This window comes from Bidens hawaiensis, unplaced genomic scaffold (assembly GCF_021521415.1).
Source record: "Bidens hawaiensis isolate Kalapana, Puna unplaced genomic scaffold, B.hawaiensis_p1.1 tig00020418_1, whole genome shotgun sequence".
Lineage (NCBI taxonomy): Eukaryota > Viridiplantae > Streptophyta > Magnoliopsida > Asterales > Asteraceae > Bidens > Bidens hawaiensis.
In genome coordinates, this window is record NW_027493109.1 from 69,001 (window position 1) to 93,722 (window position 24,722).

The window sequence follows — 24,722 nt, forward strand, 5'->3', positions numbered from 1 at the left end:
ATTTTTTTAGTAAAATGTCTTTAAAAAACAAACGCACTGCAGACCTAAATGTCTGTGCGGTGCAGACAAAAGAGGCAAAGAAGATCTTTTCTGAAAACACAAACACCCCTTTAGGCTATGTGTTGTGGAGGGGTTTTATTGCCCCTCCTCATCACCAACATGGGCGGATTGAAGGCTTGGTGAGGGTGGGTTGGCGTCCATAGTCAGCCTGTCAAAGTGTCATGTTTGCAAGTAAGCGTTGGTATATGACGTGTCAATAATCAGTCCATGCCCACCGTCGACGTTAACAAGTGCCCACCGTCGGGCATCAACAACGGAAATATGAGAGTATTTAAAGTGCAGAGAGAAGCCACAAAATAGTCGCACCAGACATTTTTTCAACAACACCAGTATTGTATAAGAAAGAAGGAAAATGATGAGACTGGTAAGAGAATATTTGACTTTAGTTCTAGTATTATATTTTATTTTATTTCTTTTAATTGAAATTTAGAAAGCAACTCTAGTATTGCGCTAGTTATATTTTTTTCTCAAATTAATTAAGCACTAAACATTTCTCTATAAGTTTTTAATTATTATTATTTTAAGTTTAAAAGTTATATCTTAATATGCTTTTATTGTTTATATAGTTTCAAGTGTTTATAATAACATATATGTAAAATAACATGTTTTTTGTGATCACATAAAACGTTTCGTTAGAAATATATATTACAATGATTTTAAGATAAAGAGAAAACAATTATAGTTATCGATTGATACATTAATTTCTAAAGAAAGTAATTTACAAATGGAAAAAATTCTAGTTGACCGCCCCTCTCATTTTAATTGTTCAGCCACTACAATTGATTACTGCCGTTTATAACCTTGTTTTCTTTGACTCGACCCATTTTTACCCAATCTATTTGTGCCCCCGGTAACGAAATTTCCTGAATCCGTATGTGGTCACCAACACGTAGGACACAGAGCTTTAGAGCCCCATTACGAATTTATAATATATATACACACACACACATATATATGTATATGTGTGAGAGAGAGAGAAACCCCTAGCCCCATCACTTTCACGAACCCCCCCCCCCCCCCTCACCCCAAAAGAAAAAAGAAGCCACGCCGAGGTGTACATGGGCTTTAAAGCCTCCTTTGCCGCCCCCACCACACCCACAACATGGAGTCTTATTTATTTTTACATATTTTGTATTTAACTGGGGAATTCTTCACACTGTGACAAAAATACGATACCAGTAGTCAGGGCCGGCTATAAGGGAGGGCCGGGTGGTCGACGGACCCCGGCCCGACATCCCGATAGGCCCGGATTTTTTTAAAAAAAAATTATATATATATTTTTATGAAAAACAGTATGTATATATAATGTTTAAACTTAATTACACAACTATCAGCTTGGTTTAGTGGTAAAGGGGTATGACTTTCAACCAAGAGGTTGTGGGTTCTAACCTCACTTTAGTCATTTTAACCATATTTTTATAAAAAAATTTTCTTTACACAACCAAGTCATAAGGCTCAAAAAATTAAGGGTCATTTAAAAATTAAACTGTTTAAACCCAACAAGATACCATTTTTTATTAAGGCCAAAAAAAAAATTTCGCCTTTGACCCCAAAATTTTTAACCGTTCTCGAAGCCGGGCCTTCCAGTAGTAATAAAATACCAAACAGTTTACAAACTGCTTTTGTTTGCTAGAGTATTTTGAAATATACAAAACACATTTCTATCATCAAAAAACTTACAACAACAAAAACCTTTACATTAGAAGATTTCAATAACATAACTTTTAACACAAGCGCCTTAAGAATTTTCTTTTCCATGAACTTTCAAGATATTGTTTCCTACACTTTCTTGCTCTTTCTGAAGTTCCACTGCAGTACTATATGCAGAAAGGCTGCATCCATTTACCTCAATCACCTCCAATGCAAAACTCTTCCCAAGAGCCATTGGGACACTTTCAAGTTCAATACAACGATGAATCACTAAACGTTGTAGTCTTGGGAAGTTATCCCTTGAACAATCCCATTGCTTTATCTCCAGATCATGCAACTTCAAGACCTTGAGTCGCCGAAACTCCGCGTCCCCTGTCTCCCATATTTCCCCAATGCATGCTTGAAATTTTAAATTTAGAACCTCCAGGCTAGGCAACCATGCAAAGGTCCACATCTCTTTCCAATCAATCCCAGTATTTGACAGAGTCAATTTCTTAAGCTTTTCAGGAAACATAATAGGATTGCATGATCTCGTTGCTTCAACGTGTGGTAATGTATTAAGCAACTTCAATTTTTGAAGGTGAACCAAAGTGCCTAGATTAGGAAATTCCAAATCGCCTACCCTTGATACTAAGGGTCCACAAAACCCGAGTTTCCTAAGATTGGGGGTCCTCGAAAAGATATTGTGACACGATCGAGGACTTACTTGGGATAAAGTCTGAAAGCTAGCCAACGCATTGGGATGATGATAATAACCATCATTCTCTGCCACTTGCTCAAAAATAGGCTCCTCGATAAGGTTTTCCCCGGATTTGATATATAGGTGCCTTAGATTAACCATATTCCATAGAGTGTTTGGTACAACAATATTCTTCCTTGAGGAAATTATGAGCATTTGTAGGTTGACAAGGTTTGATATTAACGCATGGGGACTTCCATCATGTGCTTGAATGGCTAGATATCTTAGATTAACCATATGTACTGCAGCTAAAGGGAATACCGAGATAAGAATAGATTCTAGATCCAAAATCTTAAGGAAATTGTATGTGTCGATGTGATTTGATCCACCCTTTTGTAGTGATTTTCCTAGCTCCAATGGAAAGCAGGGCATTGATGAGAGCATCCCATACCTGCAAATTTTGGTTAGTAATTCTTATTATAAAATGTTTATACACAGAAACGTGCGCATACCTAAAATTGTTTGACAGAAAATTTTCTTCCTCGGCTTTTGTAAAGCAAAAATGACGCAATAAGTCATGGATGCGACATGTTTTAACTTGACTGTCAGACTTTATTCTTGACGTCATCAGCAGGCTTCTCTTGATTAAATCCATCACAAAACCCTCTGCAACATCCTCCAACATTAGGCTTCCGGTTTCATGTATTAATCCTTGAGAAATCCATAGCCAAATCAGCTTTGTCACTGGAACTTCATAGTCCTCAGGAAATGCTCCAAGAAAGAGAAAACACGGTTTTAAGTGAGGAGGCAAATGGTCATAGCTTAAAGCCAACGAGTGCATATACTGGTTTGGATCACTAACCATAAATGAACATACACTTGCAGCAATTTGCCCCCACCATGTTATAGAAAGATTACTTTTTAGTAAACCTGAAGCTATAACAATTGCAAGAGGCAAACCTTCACACTTTCTATTTATCACTCTTCCTGTTTCCTCCAATCCACCAGGGCATATTCCCATTCTAAACACCTTCTTCTCAAATATGTTCCAACTTTCAACTTCAGTACGAAAACGTAAAACATGAGCAGGTCTAGCTGACTCTACATGTAAACTCACATCTATTTCACGGCTAGTAATTATTACTCGGCTTCCAGTATTATCATCTGGAAAGTACACTTTGAGATTGTTACATACCCTATAATCCCATATATCATCCAAGACCACCAAATACTTTCGACCCTTTAATTTTCTATATAACTTTTCCCCCAACTCTTGGTCACTCATTTCGCAATATTCATCTGTATAATCATCGATAAAAGAGCTTAATATGTTGAGTAACAAACCCTTAATTTGATACACTGGAGAAACAGTAGTCCACAATCGAAAGTCGAACATGTTCTTAACTAAGTCATGGCTGTATAATGTTCTAGCCAAAGTCGTCTTTCCAAGCCCAGCCATTCCCGTGATTGAGATAATCTGAAGCTGCTTAATAGAAGTACTTCCAGTAAGTTGATCAAGTAGTATTTCTACTTCTTCATCAAATCCCACCACGGCTTCTTCTTTCTCGACATCTGAATTATATCTGATGTTACATAGTTGTTCGCAAGCAACAAGCATCTTATCCGATCTTGTTTTCAAATCACTACTCCATGCTTCATTAACATGCTTTATACGTAAAGCCTGCCTGTCTCCGATATGCGCATACCAAGCTTCGCTAGCCACCAGGCCTTCCATTTCTTTCAGTAAACCTAGCACATCCTCATTTTCATACCCTGCCATCATGTCTCTGAGGTGATTCATGAGGCCATCAAAAGCTTCAGTCATCATTCTCTTGGAATCTAGTGCTTTTTGGCCACATGAGAGATTAAATGTCACATAGTGTTGAATTGCTTGCTTTATGTATAGACCAAGAGCATCAGCCATGGTTCTTATTTCCTGATCTGAGGAATATGCAAAGTTAATTATTTTGTCTAGCTGTTGTGATTAGATCTTGGACTTGTTCAAACTATCTTGGACTTGTTCAAACTACTCATATATATTTTTTTTGTTTTCTTAATACTATAGTCAAAGGTCTAGGAAGATTAAGATTGATGTTCTTATTGATTTAATTATCATAAAAGTTTTATAGAAGCATATCTTACTAAAATCATACTTTATATATCTCACTTATAAAAGCATATAGTATTAAAATCATATCACTTGTTTTGCATGATTTTTCTCCTAGTTCAAGAAAATATGACGAACCTTGATTTTGGAATTGTAAAATCTAACATGCATAGATAATGGTGCTTAAAACCTTAGATTTGCAACAGCATCTGTGATTGAAGTACTCACCTCCAATGAAGCTGGAATCTGATCGTTGCTGTGGATGTGGATGAAAGTCAAGACGAAATAATTGCTTACTACCATGTACGGAGGACTTCTGTCTGGCCACATATAATATTATCTCTATTTTCACAAACATGATGTGATGTTTATTTATGTATTTATCTTTTTAATGTTTTTTTTACTTAATATATCATTTTGTTTTTTTATAAAATAGTAATATATAATATTTAATATAGAGCAAGTACCTACGTGTTGCGGCGGAATTTTTACATCGATAGAGAACCATAAACGAATACTGATACCATATCTGACTATCTGATAATACCAACACCAATGTCTTTTAAACTTTAAATATAATTATAATGAATCGGTGAAAAAATTAGTTAAGAGTGAAACTTTAAGATTTTCATGATTCGGGTTTCCAATAATGATTTTCTCCGTGTTCCTGAGTCTCATTTAAGAGAAGAAAGGAAAAGAAAAGAAAGAAAATAAAAAGAAGAGTTGTTTTCCTGAGTTTTTGTTGAAAAGAAAGGAAATAAAAATCGTAATTTGTTTTGTTCCAAAGATTCATTTAAAAGAAGAAAGGAAAAGAAAATATGTAAAGGGAAAATGAAAATTGAAGGAAAAATTTTCCTTCCAAATTAAAAAGGAAAGTGAGAAGAAAGAAAAGTAAGAGAGAGAGAGAAAATAAAATAAAAGAAAGAAGAAAAACTTTCCATCCCATCCTTTTTTTTTTAATTGAACTGAACTCGGGAACACTTTCAAATGAGTCTTCTTAAATTTGTATATATAATAAAGAAGAAAAGCCTGGCTTAAATTAATCAGCTAGGAAGTTTTACATTTCGTCAATAGATATCTAATCTTAAGTATGAACATCCCCATGAGGGGCCAAAGAGAAAAAAAGAAAAAAAAAAGAAAAGAAATCTTTCAACTTTGGTGGACACGTGTAAACAAAACAATAAAAACTATACACAAAACATCAAAATATGTACCAAAGTAATAGTACTATGGTCATGAATGCATAGGTAACGTGGCTTCATGATTTTTATATATATCTTTATTTATATTTATATTAATGTAGAGCATACATATACCTTCTCTTGTTTCTAAACAAGTTTTATTCTAATAGGCCTTCATGTGACGTGTTTTTCACATAATAGAAGATGGCGCGCTTAGTCTACCCAACGTTATCTATATTCGCGGACGTATTATGTCATTTTTAATCATTGGGTTACTCCGGGTAATGAGAATTCATTCAATAATAGTTAAAAGTAAAGAATTTGAGAAAGTTAATACAAAAGTTAGTGGAGAATGAGAGGCATATAATAATAGTAGATAAGGTGGTGGGTGATGTGATGGCTGACAAGTCAAAAAGTTAAAGAGTGAGGAGTGGGAGTTTACTTTGATCAAGAAAGAACAAACAACTGAAAATAAACCATTACATGATCATATTGAAGGCTTCAAGCCCCAATTGTGAGAAACATACGGTACGTGTATTTAATTGATCTCCTGAGAACTGATTCTGTTAATTTGTTTGTAAAATTAAACTCCCCTAAATGCTTTCTTAGTTAAAGCGGATTGAGTATTTCTGCTTTGTATTCAGATCGGAGATTTTGTCAAATTTATGCTTTTATATGACCCCTGCAAATTTGTTATTGTTTAATTTGGAATTTATGAGAGTAAATGAGTGATTTTTGTATGCATATGAGTAGTTAGAAGAATTTGTGCATTGGATTCGGCATGGTCTCGGCTCGTTTACTGTTTTTTAGTTAACTTCTACATGTTCATAATTATATATATATATAGATAAAAGATCCAATACAATAATCCCTAATCGTACATTACGTACGCGAGTTCCTACACTGTTGATTTCAAAATCACGCGATGGCAATATTGTAAATTTCATCAACTATGATCCACTGCTCCCATCGATTCCGTCCGCCTTCACTATCACCGTTCATCAATTCGTCACCGTCCAACGATTGTATTCTCCGTCGCGACCATCGACGTTACCATTGTGAACACCATCTTCCTCCGTCACGAGTTGTTCACAGGTTAGTTTATCAAATTGATCAATTGAAATTGAAATTGAAATTGATGAACTAATTGATCAATTAAACTTTGAAATTGATCCAATTAGTCATCAATTTGAAGTTTCAGTTATCAATTTTGAGTTTGAGTTCTGGGTTTTAACATTGAACGTATTAATATTAATCTAAAACGTATAAACAGAACGTATAAACTTTTTGTACTGAACTTTTAAAGTTTAATTGATTTTTGTTCTGAACGTTTAAATAGAACGTATAATACGTTTAAACAGAATGTATAAAGTTTTCGTATTGAACTTCTAAAGTTTTTTGTATAGAACTTCTAAACCTTTTGTTAGAACTTCTAAAGTTTTGGTACAGAACATCTAAACTTGAACGTTTAAAGGTGTTCGTTTTGGTCAGAACGTTTAAATTTGTAGTTTTGATCAGAACGTATTAGTTAAACGTTTAAACTTTTTGTTCATTTTTGGTCAGAACGTTTAAACTTTTTCTTCATTTTGGTCTAAACTTTTTTACTTTAGAAGTTCTAGACAAAAATTTTAGAAGTTCTGTACAAAAAGTCCAGAATATTTAAAGTTTTTGTGCAGAACGTTTAAACATGAACCCTAATCATAGCTCAATTAAGTGTATTATTATGCAATTTCATAATCAATTGATAATTCTAAAGCCTCCTACACATCAATTCTATTGATTAAATCAACAATTTTTGATCAATTTGAAGATTATTAAACTATAGCGATAATGGGTTTATCGATTTTGATTATGCTTTAGTTTTGTGGATGATTTGATTATGGTTGAAGGCTTGCAGCAAATGACGATCTGTTGTGCGAGAAGTATTTTTTGATTTAATTACAATTATGCCACTGCGTAGTTTTAATTGTAATTAGGATCTGGTGGTGCAGGGTCTCGTGTACCTAATGTACGATAACCTATTATTGTACGTATATATATATATATATAGATAGATATATTAATTATATTTGATTTTCTATAAAAACATAATATATATTATTTTATTTAGTTATAATTATCATTATTTTATATATAATAATTGTTATTAAATAAATACGTATCAAATATATTAAATAAAAAAAATTTAAGCAATAGGCTCGTTTATGCTCGCTAGCTGACTTGAGCTCGATATGTGAGGCTCAGGCTTGAGCTTATTTAAAATAGGCTCGATTTGAGGTTTTTTGTGAGCTGATCTCTAGTAGCTCATGAACGGATTGGCCTGTTTATACCCCTAGGATTCTCTAATCACCTTCATTGACAATCAATTAATCAATTAACCTTAAATGCTTGGTCTGTGTTCATGACAGTTGGAGAAACTGGAGTTTCAGTGCTGATCAAGATCACTACCAAGGTTTTAAACTACCATATCAGAAGAGAACCATGGAAGATGCTCTAGGTCATCGCGTAAAGCAGTTAATCGAACATTATGAGTCATTTGACCTCTCAAATGAGGAAGAAGGACCAGATTTCATGAGAACTGTGACCACAAATTTTGATGGTCTCATGAGTCACCTCAGAGACATGATGGTAGGGTATGAAAGTGAGAAAGTGTTGGCTGTACTGAAAGATATGGAAGGCGTGGTGGCTAGTCAGGAAGAAACAATGTCGGGTTTGGTACGAAGTGGTAAGATTCGCTCAAGAAAAATGAGAGTTTATGATGATAAGAATATAACAAGAAGAACTGATCAGATGATACGTATATGTGAACAACTATGTAATATCAGATATAACTTATATGTGGAGGAAGATCAAGAAGTGGTCGGTTTTGATGGCGAAATAGAAACACTGCTTGATCAACTTACCGGAAATACTTCCACAAAGCAGCTTCAGATTATTTCAATTACAGGAATGGCTGGGCTTGGAAAGACGACTTTGGCTAGAACATTATACAGCCAAGAATTAGTTAAGAATGTGTTCGACTTTCGATCGTGGACTACTGTTTCTCCAGTATATAAGAACAAGGGTTTGTTACTCAACATATTAGGCTATTTTATCGATGAATTTACAGACGTATATTACGAAATGAGAGACCACGAGTTAGGGGAGAGATTATATAGAAAATTAAAGGGTCGAAAGTACTTGGTGGTCTTGGATGATATCTGGGATTGTAGGGTATGGAACGATCTCAAAGTGTATTTTCCAGATGATAAAACCGGAAGCCGAGTAATAATTACTAGCCGGGACGTAGATGTGAGTTTACATGAACAGTCAGCAATACCTGCTCATGTTTTACGTCCTCGTACTGAAGTTGAAAGTTGGGACATATTAAAGAAGAAGGTATTTAGAATGGGAATATGCCCACGTGGATTGGTGGATTTGGGACGAGCGATAATCAGAAAGTGTGAAGGTTTGCCTCTTGCAATTGTTATAGCTTCTGGTCTACTGAAAAATAATCTTTCTATTACACGGTGGGAGAAAATTGCTGCAACTTATTCATTTGAGGCTAGTGATCCAAAACAGTATATGCACTCGTTGGCTTTAAGCTATGACCATTTGCCTGATCCGATAAGACCGTGTTTTCTCTTTCTTGGAGCGTTTCCTGAGGACTATGAAGTCCCAGTGACAAAGCTAACTTGGCTATGGATTGCTCAAGGATTAATACATGAAACCGGAAGCCGAATGTTGGAGGATGTTGCAGAGGGTTTCTTGATGGATTTAATCAAGAGAAGCTTGCTGATGCCATCTAGCACAAAGTCTGACAGACAAGTAAAACGTGTTGCATTCATGACTTATTGCATTATTTTTGTTTAAAAAAAGCCGAGGAAGAAATTTTTTTGTCAAACAAATATAGGTATGTACATGATTCCGCACATAAACATTCTAACTTAAGAATTACTAACCAAAATTTGCAGGTATGGCATGCTCTCATCAACACCCTGCTATCCATTGGAGCTAGGAAATTCTCTAATAAAGGGTGGATCGATTCACGTCGAGCATACAAGTTCCTTAAGATTTTGGATCTAGAGTCTATCCTTATCTCGGTATTCCCTTTGGATGTTGTGCAGATGGTTAACCTGAGATACCTGGCCATTCAAGCACATGACGGAAGCCCCCATGCATTAATATCAAACCTTGTCAACCTACAAATGCTCATAATTTCCTCAAGGAAGAATATTGTTGTACCAAACACCATATGGAATATGGTTAATCTAAGGCACCTATATATCAAATCCGGGGAAAACCTTATCGAGGAGCCTAGTTTTGAACAAGTGGCAGGGAATGATGGTTATTATCATCATCCCAATGCGTTGGCTAGCTTTCAGACTTTATCCCAAGTAAGTCCTCGATCTTGTCACAATATCTTTTCGAGGACTCCCAATCTTAGGAAGCTTGGATTTTGTGGACCCTTAATATCAACGTCAGGCGATCTGGAATTTCCTAATATAGGCGATTTGGCACACCTTCAAAAACTGAAGTTACTTAATACATTTCCACACGCTGAAGCAGCGAGATCATGCAATCCTATTATGTTTCCTGAAAAGCTTAAGAAGTTGACTTTGTCAAATACTGGGATTGATTGGAAAGAGATGTGGACCTTTGCATGGTTGCCTAACCTCGAGGTTCTAAAACTAAAATTTAATTCATGCATCGGAGAAAGATGGGAGACAGGGGATGCTGAGTTTCGGAAACTTAAGGTCTTGAAGTTGCATGATTTGGACATAAAGCAATGGCTTTGTTCAAGTGATAATTTCCCAAGACTACAACGTTTAGTGGTTCATCGTTGTTTAAAACTCGACATTGTCCCAACAGCTCTTGGAAGGATTTTAACATTGGAGGGGATTGAGGTAAATGGATGCAGCTTTTCGGCTTATAAATCTGCATTGGGAATTCAGAAAGAGCAAGAGTGTGTGGGAAACTTTCTATTGAAAGTCCAGGGGAACCAAAATTATTAAGGCACTTATCTTAAGATTATGTGATTGAAATCTTCTCATGTAAAACTTTTTTTGTGTATTGAGTTTTTAGGCCGTAGAAGCGTGTTTGGTATTCGTCTCAATGCTTTATATATCAAACAAAAGCAATTCGTAAACTCCATATAAATATGAAACATTAGTTTTGTACTACGTTTGATCAGCTCTGGGTGAGGCCGAGGCTTGTTGGTCAAGCCCGGATGGTTAAAAGGATAAAAGACACCAAGCATTCGAATCTGAAAAACTTACTGTCATGTTTGGAATCAAATGTATAATATATGAACCAACACATCATCTGGTGGCAAATCTCTTCACAGGAATCTTGCCTCAAACAAATCGCCGAAAAATTGACAGTATATGGACCAAAATCCGGACCTCGGCCGTTTTAGCATATTATTACTAAACATTTAAATGAATACAACTATTTTTATTTGATAAAAACATCTTACAATACACAATCAATACAGTTTCATAGCTAAACATTTTAGCTTCTCAAAAATGAAGTTCTACAAGTTTTCTTATTGAGTTTGGATCTAAATAGGCAATCAATATAGTTCCATAGAAAAAAATACCCAATAACCCATATATACAATTTTCCTTGAGTAAAGTCAAAGGTTGACCACTCGTTGACCGTTGACTTACAAGCCATTTCATAATATTGTCTGCCAGTTGTTAAACACAAAAAAATATCAGTATTTCAAATATTATTCCTGAAAAACCAAGATTTGTTAAGGTTTATCACTTAAGTTTACATCGAGAGAATCGTATTAGCAAGATCCTCGTTTAGTGAAACGGGCAGTGGTGGCTCAAGGCATGAATCTCATGATGCAAGAATTGAAATGGAATTCATATACATTAGCAAAATTTTAATATATATATATAAGGATTATTGGATTTAAATAATCTCATCTTTAATGTGTTGGCCAATAATAATCTCACCTCAGTTATTTTCCTATGGCAGTCCCACCTTTTCCATGTTTTTTGTTTTATGATCCCCCATTAAAAAAAATTAACGGGGTTAAGTTTTTGCTGATGTGGCTAATGACTTGTCATTTTTATTTTCCTACATGGCTTTTACCTATATTTTTATTTTCCTACATGCTTTTACCCACTTTCCAATTTTAATCTTTCTTTCTCCTTCATCAATCAAACCCAGATTCAGATTCCAATTCCAATCACACCATGAACGACCTACTGACTAAATCCTTCACTAGCTACATCTATCTCAAGAAAGCCCTCTACGGTGTATGAAGGTTGAATCCACTGCCGATCGGAATCCTTTGCCGGAGACTTCAACGCCGCCGCGTCGGAATTCCGAGTTTAGATCGAGTGACCAGTACCGGTTTCCATCGTCGGAGAAACTTCCGGCGAGAATAACCGACGGTGAGATTGAGGTGACTAGAGAGAAACTCATGAGTTCATTATACATCTAGCAAGGCGGATTCGAGTTGGGCTAGGGTTTGACGGATGTAGTTCATCTCCTGTTTGACTAGCTCGGCTTCATGGAGGAAGTCGGTGAGGCGGTGATCGGGTTGCTGATGGGTTGCATCTGGAGGTGGGGGTCAGGTCCGATGGTCAGCAGATCGTTCATGGTGGCTTTCTTGAATATGGGTTTGATTGATGAAGGAGAAAGAAAGATTAAAATTGGAAAGTGGGTAAAAGTCATGTAGGAAAAAAAGATAGGTAAAAGCCATGTAGGAAAATAATTTAATAAATTGTTTTTCACATCTAAACCAGTTAATAAATAATTTAGAAAAATTACCAACATAAAACTTTAATAATTAAATCACTCCAAATGTTTTAATTTTTTAAGATAATTAGTTATAGATTTCATATTTAGAACCTACACCCGCTCTCTCATTCAAACTATTTAATCTCAAACTCGACCAATACATACTCAATCTCAAATATTGGTGTAGGGTATTCGTTTGAAATAGTACGCCCTTCAAATTTGTCACCTCCTTGTGTTGAACTCCAAACAATATGCGAAAAAAATATTAAAAATTTTTAGAAGTTGTAATAACTTTTAAAAACCTAAAAATATTTTTAAATCAATATTAAATTAGTTAAACAAATTAATAAATATTAAAAAACATAGCTTATCAAATCATTAAAAATTAATAATAATACTTAATTTAATCAATAAAAATTATAAAAAAAAAGTTGTTAAACCAATTAATAAACATTTAACAATTATATAACATTAAGATTGGCAAGATTTTAGGGGCCACGGAAATTATAAAATATAAAGTATTATAATAAAATAAAATAAAATAAAAAGGAGAAAATTCTATGTTCATATTTTTTTGAATGTGCTTGGTCAAACGTTCATTTAAGTGAGTTTCCCATTTGAAAAACTATATTATTAGGCAATCATCAAAAGACTTGGGTCTTCATTGACTGACTTCAGTCCTGGTGCATGCCTAGTACGTTTCTTCTTCTACTTCCGTTCATCATCATCATTATCACCGGAGGTAAGTTCTATGAATTCAAACAATATACTGCATTTTACTATCAATGTGATTTTGTAAAATGTATGAAATGCAATTGCCTAATTCTCTAATTATGAATTCAATTAAATATACTGTATCTTTTCTATTGCACTAGAATGTAACTTTGATTATAATGCAATTAAAGCAATAATCTTAATCTTCATAGACTTTAAATCATTTAGGGATAAATTAAATGAGTATTTAATTTATGATAGCTAATTATAGGCATGCAAACAAACTGAACAAGCTGAACAAACATGAACACGAACAATTAACCGGACAAACATTAATTAGTTCATTTTCGTTCCTTTAAAAAATGAACATGTTCATGCTCATTCATGTTCGTTCATTTAATCTAAACGAACATATTTGAGCATAAACTTAAATGAACATATACGAACAAACATAAACGAACACAAACAAACGAATAATATTTAATTAGATATTAGGTATTAGGGAGAAGATATAATTTGTAAAATACAAAAATAATTTATAATTATTTTCTTTTAATATGTAAACCAACGTTCATGAGCATAAATGAACGAGCGAAACATGTGTTCATGTTCAAGCATTTACTAAATAAACAAACATAAATGAACTTTCCACCCAACGTACGGTTCATGAGCAGTTCACTTATGTTCGGTTTGTTTACAAGCATAGTTAATTAAATTAGTAGATAAGCATGTAGGTTTTATTTGTTATTTGATTAGGAGTTCAAGTCCATCTCTAATTGTACAAGTCATGGTCTATATAACCTAGTCAAACTTGTGATTACGGTTGAGTTTGTAATCAGTTTTGGAGTTATACTTTTCTCGATATTATATACTTAGAGTTATTAGTTTGAAGTATTTGTACATTGGATAAGCTAATAATATTCCATTGACTATCAACTAACTTTGAATGCTTGACAGATCTGTGTGTTCCTCCAAACCTGATATAGTTATTATATCAGGAGAGGAGCATGGCTGACGCTCTCGGTCTTCGCATAAAGAAGTTAATCAAATCATATGCGACATTTGACATTTCAGAAGAAGAAAAAGCACCAGATGCCAAGAGAACGAAGACCGAACCCTTTGATGGTCTCATGAGTTACCTTAGAGATATGATGGTAGGGTATGAAAATGAGCAAGTGGTGGCTTTGCTGAAACAAATGGAAGACGCGGTGGAGACATTGGCGAGTCATGTGATAGGAGATGGTGATTTGTTAAATTATTTTGATATGCTCAACAATGATGGACAGAGTTTCAAGACAGAAATGAGGGTTTACGATCCGGATATACGGAGAAAAAGAGGGTTTGATAATATGATAGTTATTTGTGAACAACTCTGTAATATCAGATATAACTCAAATGTAGAGGAAGAAAACGATGTCGTGGGATTTGATAAAGAAATAGAAACACTACTTGATCAACTTACCGCAACTTGTACAAAGAAGCTTCAGATTATCGCAATTACAGGAATGGCTGGGCTTGGAAAGACGACTTTGGCTAGAACACTATATAACCATGAATTAGTCAAGTATAAGTTCGACTTTCGTTTGTGGACTACTGTTTCTCAAGTGCATATGAAGAAAAATCTGTTACTTGGAATATTAAGCTCTCTTAGCGATATTCTTACAGATGAATTATACGAAATGAGCGAGCACCAGTTGGGGGAAAAGTTATACAGAATTTTAAAGGGTCGTAAGTACTTGGTGGTCTTCGATGATATCTGGGATCGTAGGGTTTGGGACGATTTCAAAATGTATTTTCCAGATGACAAAACCGGAAGCCGAGTTATATTTACTAGCCGTGACATTGACGTGAGTTTACATGTACAGTCAGCAAGACTTGGTCATCTTTTACGTCTTCGTACTGAAGTTGAAAGTTGGGGCATATTTCTGAAGAATGCGTTTCGAATGGGAATATGCCCTCGTGGATTGGAGGAATCCGGACGGGTGATTATTGGAAAATGTGAAGGATTGCCTCTTGCAATTGTTATAGCTGCTGGTCTTGTGAAAAACAACCTTTCAGTCACATGGTGGGAGCAGATTGCCACAAGTTTACGCTCGTTTATGGTTAGTGATCCGAGACAATGCATAGACTCACTGGCTTTAAGCTATAACCATATGCCTCCTCACTTAAGACCGTGTTTTCTCTTTCTTGGAGCGTTTCCTAAGGACTATGAAGTCCCAGTGACAAAGATGACTTGGCTATGGATTGCTCAGGGATTCATACATGAAACCGGAAGCAGAATGTTGGAGGATGTTGCCGAGGATTTCTTGATGGATTTAATCAAGAGAAGTCTGTTGATGACTCAAAGAATAAAATCTGATGGCCAAGTTAAAACATGCAGTATCCATGACTTGTTGCATGATTTTTGTTTGAGAAAAGCGGAGGAGGAAAATTTTCTATCAAACAATCATAGGTACGGCACGCTGTCATCGATGCTATGCTTTCCATTGGAGCTAGGAAAATCTCTAAAGGCGGGTCGGTTAATTCATATCGACACGTACAAATTCCTTAAGATTTTGGATCTAGAGTCTCTTGTTATCTCCTTATTCCCCTTCGACGTTTTACAGATGGTTAATCTTAGATACTTGGCCATTCAAGCACATGATGGAAGTCCACACGCGTCGATATCTAAACTTATCAACCTACAAATGCTCATAATATCCTCAAGGAAGAATATTGTTGTACCAAAAACCATATGGAATATGGTTAATCTAAGGCACCTATATATCAAATCTGGGAAAAACATTACGGAGGATGGTTGTCCTAGTCCCGGTGCGTTGGCTAGTCTTCAAACCTTATCCCAAGTAAGTCCACGATCTTGCCACGATATATTTTCAAGGACTCCCAATCTTAGGAAGCTCGGGTTTTGTGGTTCCTTAATATCATCGCTAGGCGATCTGGAATTTCCAAATTTAGGTGCTTTGGTGCGTCTTCAAAAGTTGAAGTTACTTAATACATTTTCATACGCTGAATCAACGAGATCATCCGATCCTATTATGTTTCCTGAAAAGCTTAAGAAATTGACTTTGTCAAACACTGGGATTGACTGGAAAGAGATGTGGACCTTTGCACGGTTGCCTAACCTCGAGGTTCTAAAACTGAAACTTCAAGCATGCGCCGGAGAAAGATGGGAGACCGGTGATGCTGAGTTTCGGAAACTCAAGGTCTTGAAGTTGCATGATTTGGGCATAAAGCAATGGGTTTGTTCAAGGGATAACTTCCCAAGACTACAACGTTTGGTGGTTCATGGTTGTTTAGAACTCGACAGCATCCCAAAGGCTCTCGGGAAGGTTTCAACGTTGGAGGTGATTGAGGTAAAGGGGTCAGCCTTTACGCACAAAGATCTGCCGTCGAAATTCAGGAAGAGCAACAGAGTGAAGGAAACTATTTCTTGAAAGTGCAAACATGGATCTTCCCTACACATCTTGAGGGGGTGGGAATGGAAGAATGGAATGGAATCCTTACATTATCCGTCAATGAAGATAAAGAACCGTCGGTGAAATTGTGTGGAAAAACCGGCATCGGTAAAGATTTTACCGATGGATAAAATTAGACGTTACCATCGGCAATTTGATCGTTTGACACTAGTCGGGCAGTGGGGTAGGGATCAGGGATTAATTGGATTGGAATTGATATGTAATTTTGCAAAAAAATATATATATACATGTGTATACCAAATTTTATATATAAAATTTTCTATTTTGACCGATTTTGACCAAATTTTATACCAAATTTTATATATAAAATTTTCTAAACATGTAATTTAAAAAATGAATAGTTGAACACAGAGTTTTATTTGATAAAAACATCTTATAATACACAATCAATACAGTTTCATAGCTAAATATTCTAGTTTTTCAAAAATGAAGTTCTACAAGCTTTCTTATTGCGGGTTTGGATTCAAATAGGCAATCAATACAGTTATACAAAAAAACCCAATAACCCCTATAAACAATTTTTCTTGATGAGTAAAGTCAAAGGTTGACCAGTTGTTGACCAATGACGTTACAGCCGGTTTACTTCTGTACTTAGAGAAAACTATAACCGAAGGAACCAACCCTCACCAAAACCTCGGTTCTTGTTTCATATTCATCCCGCCTGATGACGCGAACATCATTGCCTGCCAGTTATAAAACACAAAACAATATCAGTATTTCATATATAATAATTATTCCTGAAAAACCAAGAATAATTTAAAGGTTAATCACCTGAGCTTTAATCGAGAGAATCGTATTAGCAAGATCCTCGTTTACTGATATGGGCAGTGGTGGCCCGGGTATGAATCTCATGCTGCAAGAATTAAAGTAGAATTCATATAAATTAGCATAAATAAAATAAATATAATTTAATCTAACATACTCGTTTAAGATGGCGTTAACATTGTTCTTCATCTGTCTAATAAGATCAACATTGTCCAGCAGCTGTTAATTGATGTTGAAAAGCATCAGCAAGACTAGTCAACCATACAGAATAGAATTGGAAAAATTACAGACCTTTAGCGCAGAGATATTAAGCGAGATCTGATCAAGAAGTTGTCGGTTCTGCTCCACCAGATGCCTTATTGAGCCTCGTAATGCTGCTTCAACGAATAAAATATCATTATGTTAATAAAAGTATAAAATCATCATAAACTTAAAAAATATATATACGCGTATTAGCAAGACTAATTTCATAAATGCAACTATTTCCCGTCATATGAACTAAGATAGGACTGTTAACGAGCCAAGCCAGGGTGGGCTCAGGCTCGACTCGTTTATCTTAATGAGTTGAACTGTTGAGCTTGAGATCGGCTCATCAAAAGCTAGGGCTAGTTCATGGCTTGTCATAAAATTGTTTTTTATACTATTTTACAATAAATAAAAAAACTCAAAATAATATTTATAACATACACGTAACACAAAATTTTGTAAACTACATAATTCATCATTTCTATATACTAAACTTTGGGCTATACGAGCCAATCGAGAATTTTCAATATTTAAATTTTTTTATAAGTTATTTTTATTAAAAATTTCATACTGTTTCGAGTTATATATATAATTTTGGGCTTTAATTTAAATGAGGTAACAAACAACCCAACAAGCGAGTTAATTTTGAGCAAGTTTATTTCGAGCTAACTGCAAAGGAGTCACGAGATTTTTGAACCACTCTAAACTAAAACTGACCTTCAACGTGAATACCATCACCTCTAACTCGATTCATCAAAACTGAAAGCGGGGCCACATTGACACTTGGAATTGATGGTACACTCGAGTTTGAGGATGATTCCATCAATTTATCCTGAATTAATATGAGATGTTCGATGATGAGTGTTGCGTTAATAATACGCTGCAAATGTAGAACGAAAGAGAGTATTTAATCGCAATGTACACAGAGTATTAGACAATAGACATCAGTTCTTACAAGCAAGTTCTTAATTATTATCTTGAAATCTTGAAAAAAAATCATCTCATGTAAATGTGGCCGAGTACCTATAAAATGCTAATGTTTAACAACCATTTATGCGTGTCTTAGATAACGACATTATTCTAATTCAAGCAGGATACAACAAGAGTTTCCATATATTCACATTTAATGCAATTACTAATAACTAGTTGCTACTTAAATTAATTCAAATAATAAAAAAAAAACATCAGCCTCAGATATTTCAAACATACTTTAATATTCTACCTTAATATCTTTTGACTTTTTCCACACACTCCGTTCCTCGTGTTTCCTTCGTTTAGTCTGCAAAATATCTCATATCAGCAAACATTCAAACGAGTAATTATAATGTTTAAAACTGAAGATATAATATTCTCACCGCCATCCACCTACACCTGATTGCAACATCGCGAACGGTTTTATTACGCAGCGTGGAAGCAATCTTGACATACTTTATCATACCAGATTTATCCGCGTATCTACATGTAATGTACAAGATCAATGAATATATAATTAACAATAATATTAGGGGTGTGCATGAAACCGAAAACACCAAACCGAAACAAAAACTTGCGGGTTGGTTTTATGAATCTGTAAAAACCGAACTTACGGTTCACTTTTGGTTTTGCATGTAATAAGAACAATTTAGATTTTCACTTTTATTGGAAAATTGGATTTTTATTATCCCAACTATCTGTTATTAGCCGATAATAATCCCAACTTAGTTTATTCCCAACAGTGGTCCCAAATTTAAAAAATTTTGCTCTCAATGATCCCTCGTTAAAAAAACCTAACGGCGTTAAGTTTTTTTCCGAATTTCAAACTGATTTTTTAGGGCTTTTGATTGGAAGGAGGATACGAGTCGATTAATGTAAAACTTAACTCGAAACGATACTCCAAACAGCTTAATTTTTGTTAATTTGAAGTTAAATTACACGATTTGAAGCACTAATCAAGCCGTTTGGAGAATCTTTCGAGCTAAGTTTTACATCAATCGACTCGTATCCTCCTTCCGATCAAAAGCCCCTAAAATTCAGTTTGAGATTCAGAAAAAACTTAACGTCGTTAGGTTTTTTTAATGGGGGACCATTGAGAGCGAACTTTCTTAAATTTGGGACCACTGGTGGGAATAAACTAAGTTGGGATTATTATCGGCCAATAACAGATATTTGGGATTATTAAAATCCAATTTGCTTTTTTTATTTTAAGTGATTTATAAGAATTTATGTAACTCGTATATTTAGCCCATTTATATAATAATCACTAGATATTAATTAACAAAATGATTTAGGCTTATATTCATTATTTTGGGTCACACTTTTTTTGGGCCCAAAAGTTTCAAGCTCAAACCGCAAAACTGGAAAAAACCGAAACCAAACCGAACGGTTTTCAAAAACTTGAAAAACCGAAATTTTGATTTTAACCCAACACCAACCCAAACCGAACCCTGCACACCCCTAAATAATATTGTTTATAACTTCAAAGGATACAATTATATAAAAATGCATACTTGACAAGTGCTTGTTCTAGCTTATACTGTTCTTCAACCGACCACTCGCCATCCAAACCCGGTCGGTGCTTCGTCTCGGGCACCGACTCAACCGAAGAACTACCCGAACTCCCCGAAAAATTCAAGCTTTTAGTTCTGTTCAATCTCTGCAAATCCTCCATCGTATTCATCTCAGATTGACCATCCGTTTGACCAAATTGGAACGATACACCTCGTGGGTCCATACCAGAACCGTCCATTATATGCCCACAAGTACAATTATTAATTACAAACCCAATTGCAAAATTACGCACATTTCGAAACCCTAGAGTCTGAAATTGGATCGAATTGATGAACAATTGAACAATTTGTTGGTATCATTGGTACCAGAATCAGCTTAATTGAAGAATTAGCCGATTTTAGTGAATTGTGGGTGGAATTGAAATCGCCTAATTTGGAATTGAAACCCTAGAATGGAATAATAATATTAATTGAGTGGTGGGTTGATATGAATGAATCCACTTGATAAATGAGAAGGTGTGATTGGTTGGGTATTGTTGGCGCCTTGTTGATATTCAGTTTGTGTATTTATTGTATGATTTGTGTTTAGCTTTTTGTGAAAATGCAGGACTTGTGTATCATGGGATTTAGCAAAAAGTGACACATTATTGTCACCATTCTACCAACCACCATAAATTAAAAGGTATTTTTTTATAAATTAAAAGCAAGAAGTTGAAACAAAGGTGTGTTAGGAAATGTGTAATGGGCGGGGAGATGGGCGAGAAAGGGCGAGAAGGAGGGAGAACATCGCCCCCCGGCAATTTGTGGGTGAAATGGGGCGAGGGCGGGGTTCTTTTGTCGCCGGCGTGTGTTTAAAAATATTATTATTTTATTATTATGACCGTTTTCAAACGGTCAAAAATAAAAAATTAACAATATATATATCTAAATAAACATACACATTCTTCTCCATTTCATACACAATTCATACACAAATTCTTCAAAAAATCTAGCAAAATGAATCCTACAAACAACCCGAACCAACCGAAACCCGTGGAACTCACCGCTATCATGACATAAATGATCAAAAAACACGAAAAGTTTGTTGAGTAACTCAACGATACCATGAGAGAAACCAACAAACAACACGAAAAGATTGCCGCTATGATGGAGTTGTGGGAAATGAGTAAAAAATACGAATCCCTCAAAGCGGCCGAGTCACACGAAGAGGCCGCATTGTTGCAACGACGACGAGTCGAAAAAATACGCGAATATTATGGATATTAGTATTTTTTTTTAGTTATGTATTTTTTTGTATTTTTTTAAATTTTAATGCGTTTTTATTTAATTATTTAAATAAATTGGTTTTTATTTGATTAGTTTAATTATAAAAAGAAAATTAAAAAAAAAAGATATTGTGAGCTAGTTTGTAGCCCCTACACCATTACACGCAAAAACAAATTCTCACTCCTTGCTGACTGGGCGCCACGTGTCGCAATTCGTCCCTATTTGTAGCCCCTCCACTACGCATAGCCTTAGTGTGTCAAAGTGGGTAAGGTTTGGGGTATTTAGGCTATCTGTTGTGGAAGGGGGCAAATGTTGTCTTTTTACAGTGTCATGTCACCGTCATGTATGGTGAAGTGCTATAAAATAGGGTGAATTGTGTCATGTGGCGCACAATCAGCAAATGATGAGTTTTTATTTTTGGGGTGTAATTGTGCTGTAGCCATATATATATATATATATATATATATATAGGGGAAGGTTAACGTACAAATGAAATTAACGTGCTAAACGTAAGAATCAAGTAAAGTAATTACATATACAAGTAGAGTAACTATATAATTACTCTACTTGAAGCTCACGTTTAGCACTTTAATTTTATTTGTATTTGATCCAAACGACCAAACCCTATACACCCTATACACACACAGACACACCCACCATATTATAATAATAATAATATGTCCCAAACACAATCAGGCATGAAATAATCCTCGGCTCCCCTTTCCTGCCCCAAAAAACGCCCCCGGGGGGGGGGGGGCGATGTTGGCGTCGGATTTCACCCCTATTCGTCCAAACAAGTCGAGCCTTATGGTTTGTTGTCTCATTATATATACATATATATATATATATATGTACGTGCGTGAGAGAGAGAGAGAGAGAGAGAGATTTGTCGGATGGTCCCACCTCATGACTCCCACGTCACCCTTCTTCACAATACCCCCCCCCCCCCCCACACACACACAGAGACAACGCCCACAGCGGAATGTCTTATAGTCAAACGTTGTGTTCCCGAATCTCATTAAAGAAAATGAATTGAAAGGAAATAAAATATTTGTTATGTTCTCAATCTTCGATAAAGGAAAGAAGGGAAGGGGAAAGAGGAGAAAGAAAGAAGAAAAGAAGGAAAATTTGCTTTTTAAATTGGAAGGAAATGAGAAAAAATAATGAGAAAGAAAAAATGAGAAGAAGGGAAAAGAACGCAATACGAATGAAAAGAATTTTTTTTCTTTCCTTTCTCTTCATAAGTGAACTCGAAAACACAACGTTAGGATTTGGAACATGATTTAATGGGAATTTTTATAGTTGTGAGTTTCCTTCTTGATGGTGTTCCTGGGTTATTCTGGGTCAAACCTAAAGCGTTAAAATTAGTATCGGCGGTTGACACCCGTCTCAGGGGAACTCGTTCGAGTATTGGGGGTAGTTCCAAATGTAAGTTGTTAAAAAAAGAACAAAAGCAAAAAAAGCTTAAAACAAAGGTGTGCCACACTGCCATGTCTATTTTAAGGCTTTGATGTGTACCTAGGAGTGTGACTATAAATTGTGTTTGGTACAAAGGCGTCAATGTGTAACAAATGTGTCTCTTATCGTACTCATGGAAATGAGCATACTTGGATGAGTGTGAGTGAGTGTGAGTGGATTTTTTTAATGAAATATTATAATATCAAATAAAAAAACTATTGGTTGATAATTCTATGCTCGTGGTCACACTCACAAAAAAGTTGCCCACTCACTCACACAGTGACATCACATTTACTAACTTTGGTTGACATCACCATGATCTTAATATGACTTTGTAAAAAAAAATAAATAATAAGGATTCAAGAAAAATGCTCACTTAAATATACCATAAGAAACTATCATGCTGATACTTCATTTGGTGAACTAAAATCTCCTTTGTAAAACATTTAGCAAGTACATTCCTATTAATCTGATTTTTGTCTAAAAGATATTTATGTGTTTTCCTTCTCTTATTTTTTAATGTCAAATCTCATCTTGTTTGTGTTCATACTCGGATCTTTGCATTATGTTCATGAGTCTTATTTAACGAGGGAAAGCAAGGATTCGGAAGGATGTCTAGAAAAAAAAGTGTCTTTTACAGGCTTTTTTTAAGAAAGAAAATGGAAAAGTTTATTTCTTTCATTACAAATCCTTTCTAATTGGAGAGATTTAGAAGGAAATGAATAACACATAAAACCCTTCATTTTCTTTCTGTTTCCCTCGACCTCAAAAACACGATAGTTAATTAAATATTTTCCATATTCCTTTTTTTTGTCTCCTTAATTATTTTTTCATTTGCTCATTCTATTCTTTGGCTTATTAAACTCTGAAGGCAAAGCATGTGGGAGTATTACATGGGGCATGTTCCTTTCAATAAACCAAAAAACTATTATTTTGTTCCTATATTATTCTATATTGAAATATTGAAAAAGTAGTGGAGAGGCATGACCTCCCCAATTATTTATTGAAAGGAAATCCCACCTAACCCACCCCCTCGCCAATTATCAGTTATCACTTTCTGCATGCATGTATTTTTACTCTTCAGGAAGAAGTTATTTCTTTTATATTTGAACTTTGTACTTTGAAATATGATAGGTTCACCATATCAATAAATGAACCTCACCCCTTGCTTTGCTATCTTGATATTTGAAATTATTTCTATGATAAAAGTGCAAGAAAATAAAAAGCTCCATCTAACTAATCTATAATTTCAAAACAACATAGTGTGGTAGTAAGGTGTCTCATTTCTATCTTAGAGGTGAGCTGGGTTTAAATCCTTCAAGGTGTACATATAGATGGTATACATTTATTGTTAGTTTGTCGTTAGAAAGAAAGAAAACAATAATCTATAATGAAGTTATGTTTTCCAAGAGTATTATAAGAGTGAAAATTAAGGACAAAGATGCGATAGGAAGATAGAAAATAAAAGTTCCATACAGATAATCTGTAATCTTGAAGGGACATGATGTGGTAGTAAGGTGTTTCTTCTCTATATCTTAGAGGTAGAGGGTTCAAATTCTTCAAGGTGATATAGATGGTCTATATATGTAGAAAATAATGGACGAAATGAAATTATTTCTAAAATTTTTATAATTAAAAGAAATGAAATGATTTATAAAAAGTTTCCCATAAGTATACTAACACTATAGATTTCCAAATTAAGATGCTCAAATTATCACATGTCACAATGTCACATCCAATTTGGATGGAAGCAAAAAGCCGACAATAGAAAATAATGGACGAAAAAGAAAGAAAAGAAAGGTAATAAATTCTTTTGTCTTGTTTTCGATTTAAAAGTTAGGAAGATATTTTCTTTTCATAGTCATTTTTAAAAAGAATAATTATTGCAACATT

At 34.9% G+C, this 24,722-nt stretch overlaps 4 protein-coding genes across 6 annotated transcripts; 2 read left to right on the plus strand and 2 right to left on the minus strand.

Moving 5' to 3' along the window:
* Positions 1–1,674: 1,674 nt before the first annotated feature.
* LOC143560641 (putative late blight resistance protein homolog R1B-16) lies at positions 1,675–4,875 on the minus strand. 2 transcript variants are annotated; one of them, XM_077048902.1, is made up of 4 exons: positions 4,725–4,875; positions 2,902–4,330; positions 2,779–2,840; positions 1,675–2,697 (listed from the first exon to the last, which is right to left on the minus strand). In XM_077048902.1, exons 1-4 carry the CDS (start codon positions 4,852–4,854, stop codon positions 1,799–1,801), a joined length of 2,520 nt encoding a protein of 839 aa, XP_076905017.1. In that variant the 5' UTR covers positions 4,855–4,875; the 3' UTR covers positions 1,675–1,798. The 2 variants fall into 2 exon arrangements, with proteins under 2 accessions (XP_076905017.1, XP_076905016.1); XM_077048901.1 differs by having other exon boundaries at positions 1,675–2,840; positions 4,725–4,874.
* Positions 4,876–6,049: 1,174 nt separating this feature from the next.
* Positions 6,050–10,839, plus strand: LOC143560628 (putative disease resistance RPP13-like protein 3). Its single transcript, XM_077048894.1, has 3 exons — positions 6,050–6,205; positions 8,086–9,569; positions 9,631–10,839. Exon 2 carries the CDS (start codon positions 8,159–8,161, stop codon positions 9,527–9,529), a length of 1,371 nt encoding a protein of 456 aa, XP_076905009.1. The 5' UTR covers positions 6,050–6,205; positions 8,086–8,158; the 3' UTR covers positions 9,530–9,569; positions 9,631–10,839.
* A 3,300-nt stretch (positions 10,840–14,139) lies between these two features.
* On the plus strand, positions 14,140–16,566 carry LOC143560618 (putative late blight resistance protein homolog R1B-16). The gene has a single exon (XM_077048889.1). The coding sequence runs from the start codon at positions 14,140–14,142 to the stop codon at positions 16,564–16,566; it is 2,427 nt and encodes an 808-aa protein (XP_076905004.1).
* A 437-nt stretch (positions 16,567–17,003) lies between these two features.
* On the minus strand, positions 17,004–20,764 carry LOC143560629 (uncharacterized). Of its 2 annotated transcripts, none has more exons than XM_077048895.1 (8): positions 20,106–20,764; positions 18,975–19,074; positions 18,842–18,898; positions 18,337–18,499; positions 17,665–17,747; positions 17,531–17,592; positions 17,380–17,461; positions 17,004–17,291 (listed from the first exon to the last, which is right to left on the minus strand). In XM_077048895.1, the coding sequence occupies exons 1-8, from the start codon at positions 20,342–20,344 to the stop codon at positions 17,232–17,234; spliced, it is 846 nt and encodes a 281-aa protein (XP_076905010.1). In that variant the 5' UTR covers positions 20,345–20,764; the 3' UTR covers positions 17,004–17,231. The 2 variants fall into 2 exon arrangements, with proteins under 2 accessions (XP_076905010.1, XP_076905011.1); XM_077048896.1 differs by having other exon boundaries at positions 18,337–18,451; positions 20,106–20,763.
* Between the last annotated feature and the right edge of the window lie 3,958 nt (positions 20,765–24,722).

Excerpts from the sequence above, each read along its gene's own strand:
- LOC143560641 (XM_077048901.1), bottom strand. The coding sequence starts at position 4,854 with ATGTTTGTGAAAATAGAGATAATATTATATGTGGCCAGACAGAAGTCC. Across the intron at positions 4,331-4,724 it reads AGATTCCAGCTTCATTGGAG|ATCAGGAAATAAGAACCATG; the intron begins GTGAGTACTTCA and ends CATATTCCTCAG. Across the intron at positions 2,841-2,901 it reads TTTCTGTCAAACAATTTTAG|GTATGGGATGCTCTCATCAA; the intron begins GTATGCGCACGT and ends CAAAATTTGCAG.
- LOC143560628 (XM_077048894.1), top strand. The coding sequence starts at position 8,159 with ATGGAAGATGCTCTAGGTCATCGCGTAAAGCAGTTAATCGAACATTAT.
- LOC143560618 (XM_077048889.1), top strand. The coding sequence starts at position 14,140 with ATGGCTGACGCTCTCGGTCTTCGCATAAAGAAGTTAATCAAATCATAT.
- LOC143560629 (XM_077048895.1), bottom strand. The coding sequence starts at position 20,344 with ATGGACGGTTCTGGTATGGACCCACGAGGTGTATCGTTCCAATTTGGT. Across the intron at positions 17,748-18,336 it reads TGATGGTATTCACGTTGAAG|CATTACGAGGCTCAATAAGG; the intron begins GTCAGTTTTAGT and ends TCGTTGAAGCAG. Across the intron at positions 17,292-17,379 it reads TTCTCTCGATTAAAGCTCAG|GCAATGATGTTCGCGTCATC; the intron begins GTGATTAACCTT and ends TATAACTGGCAG.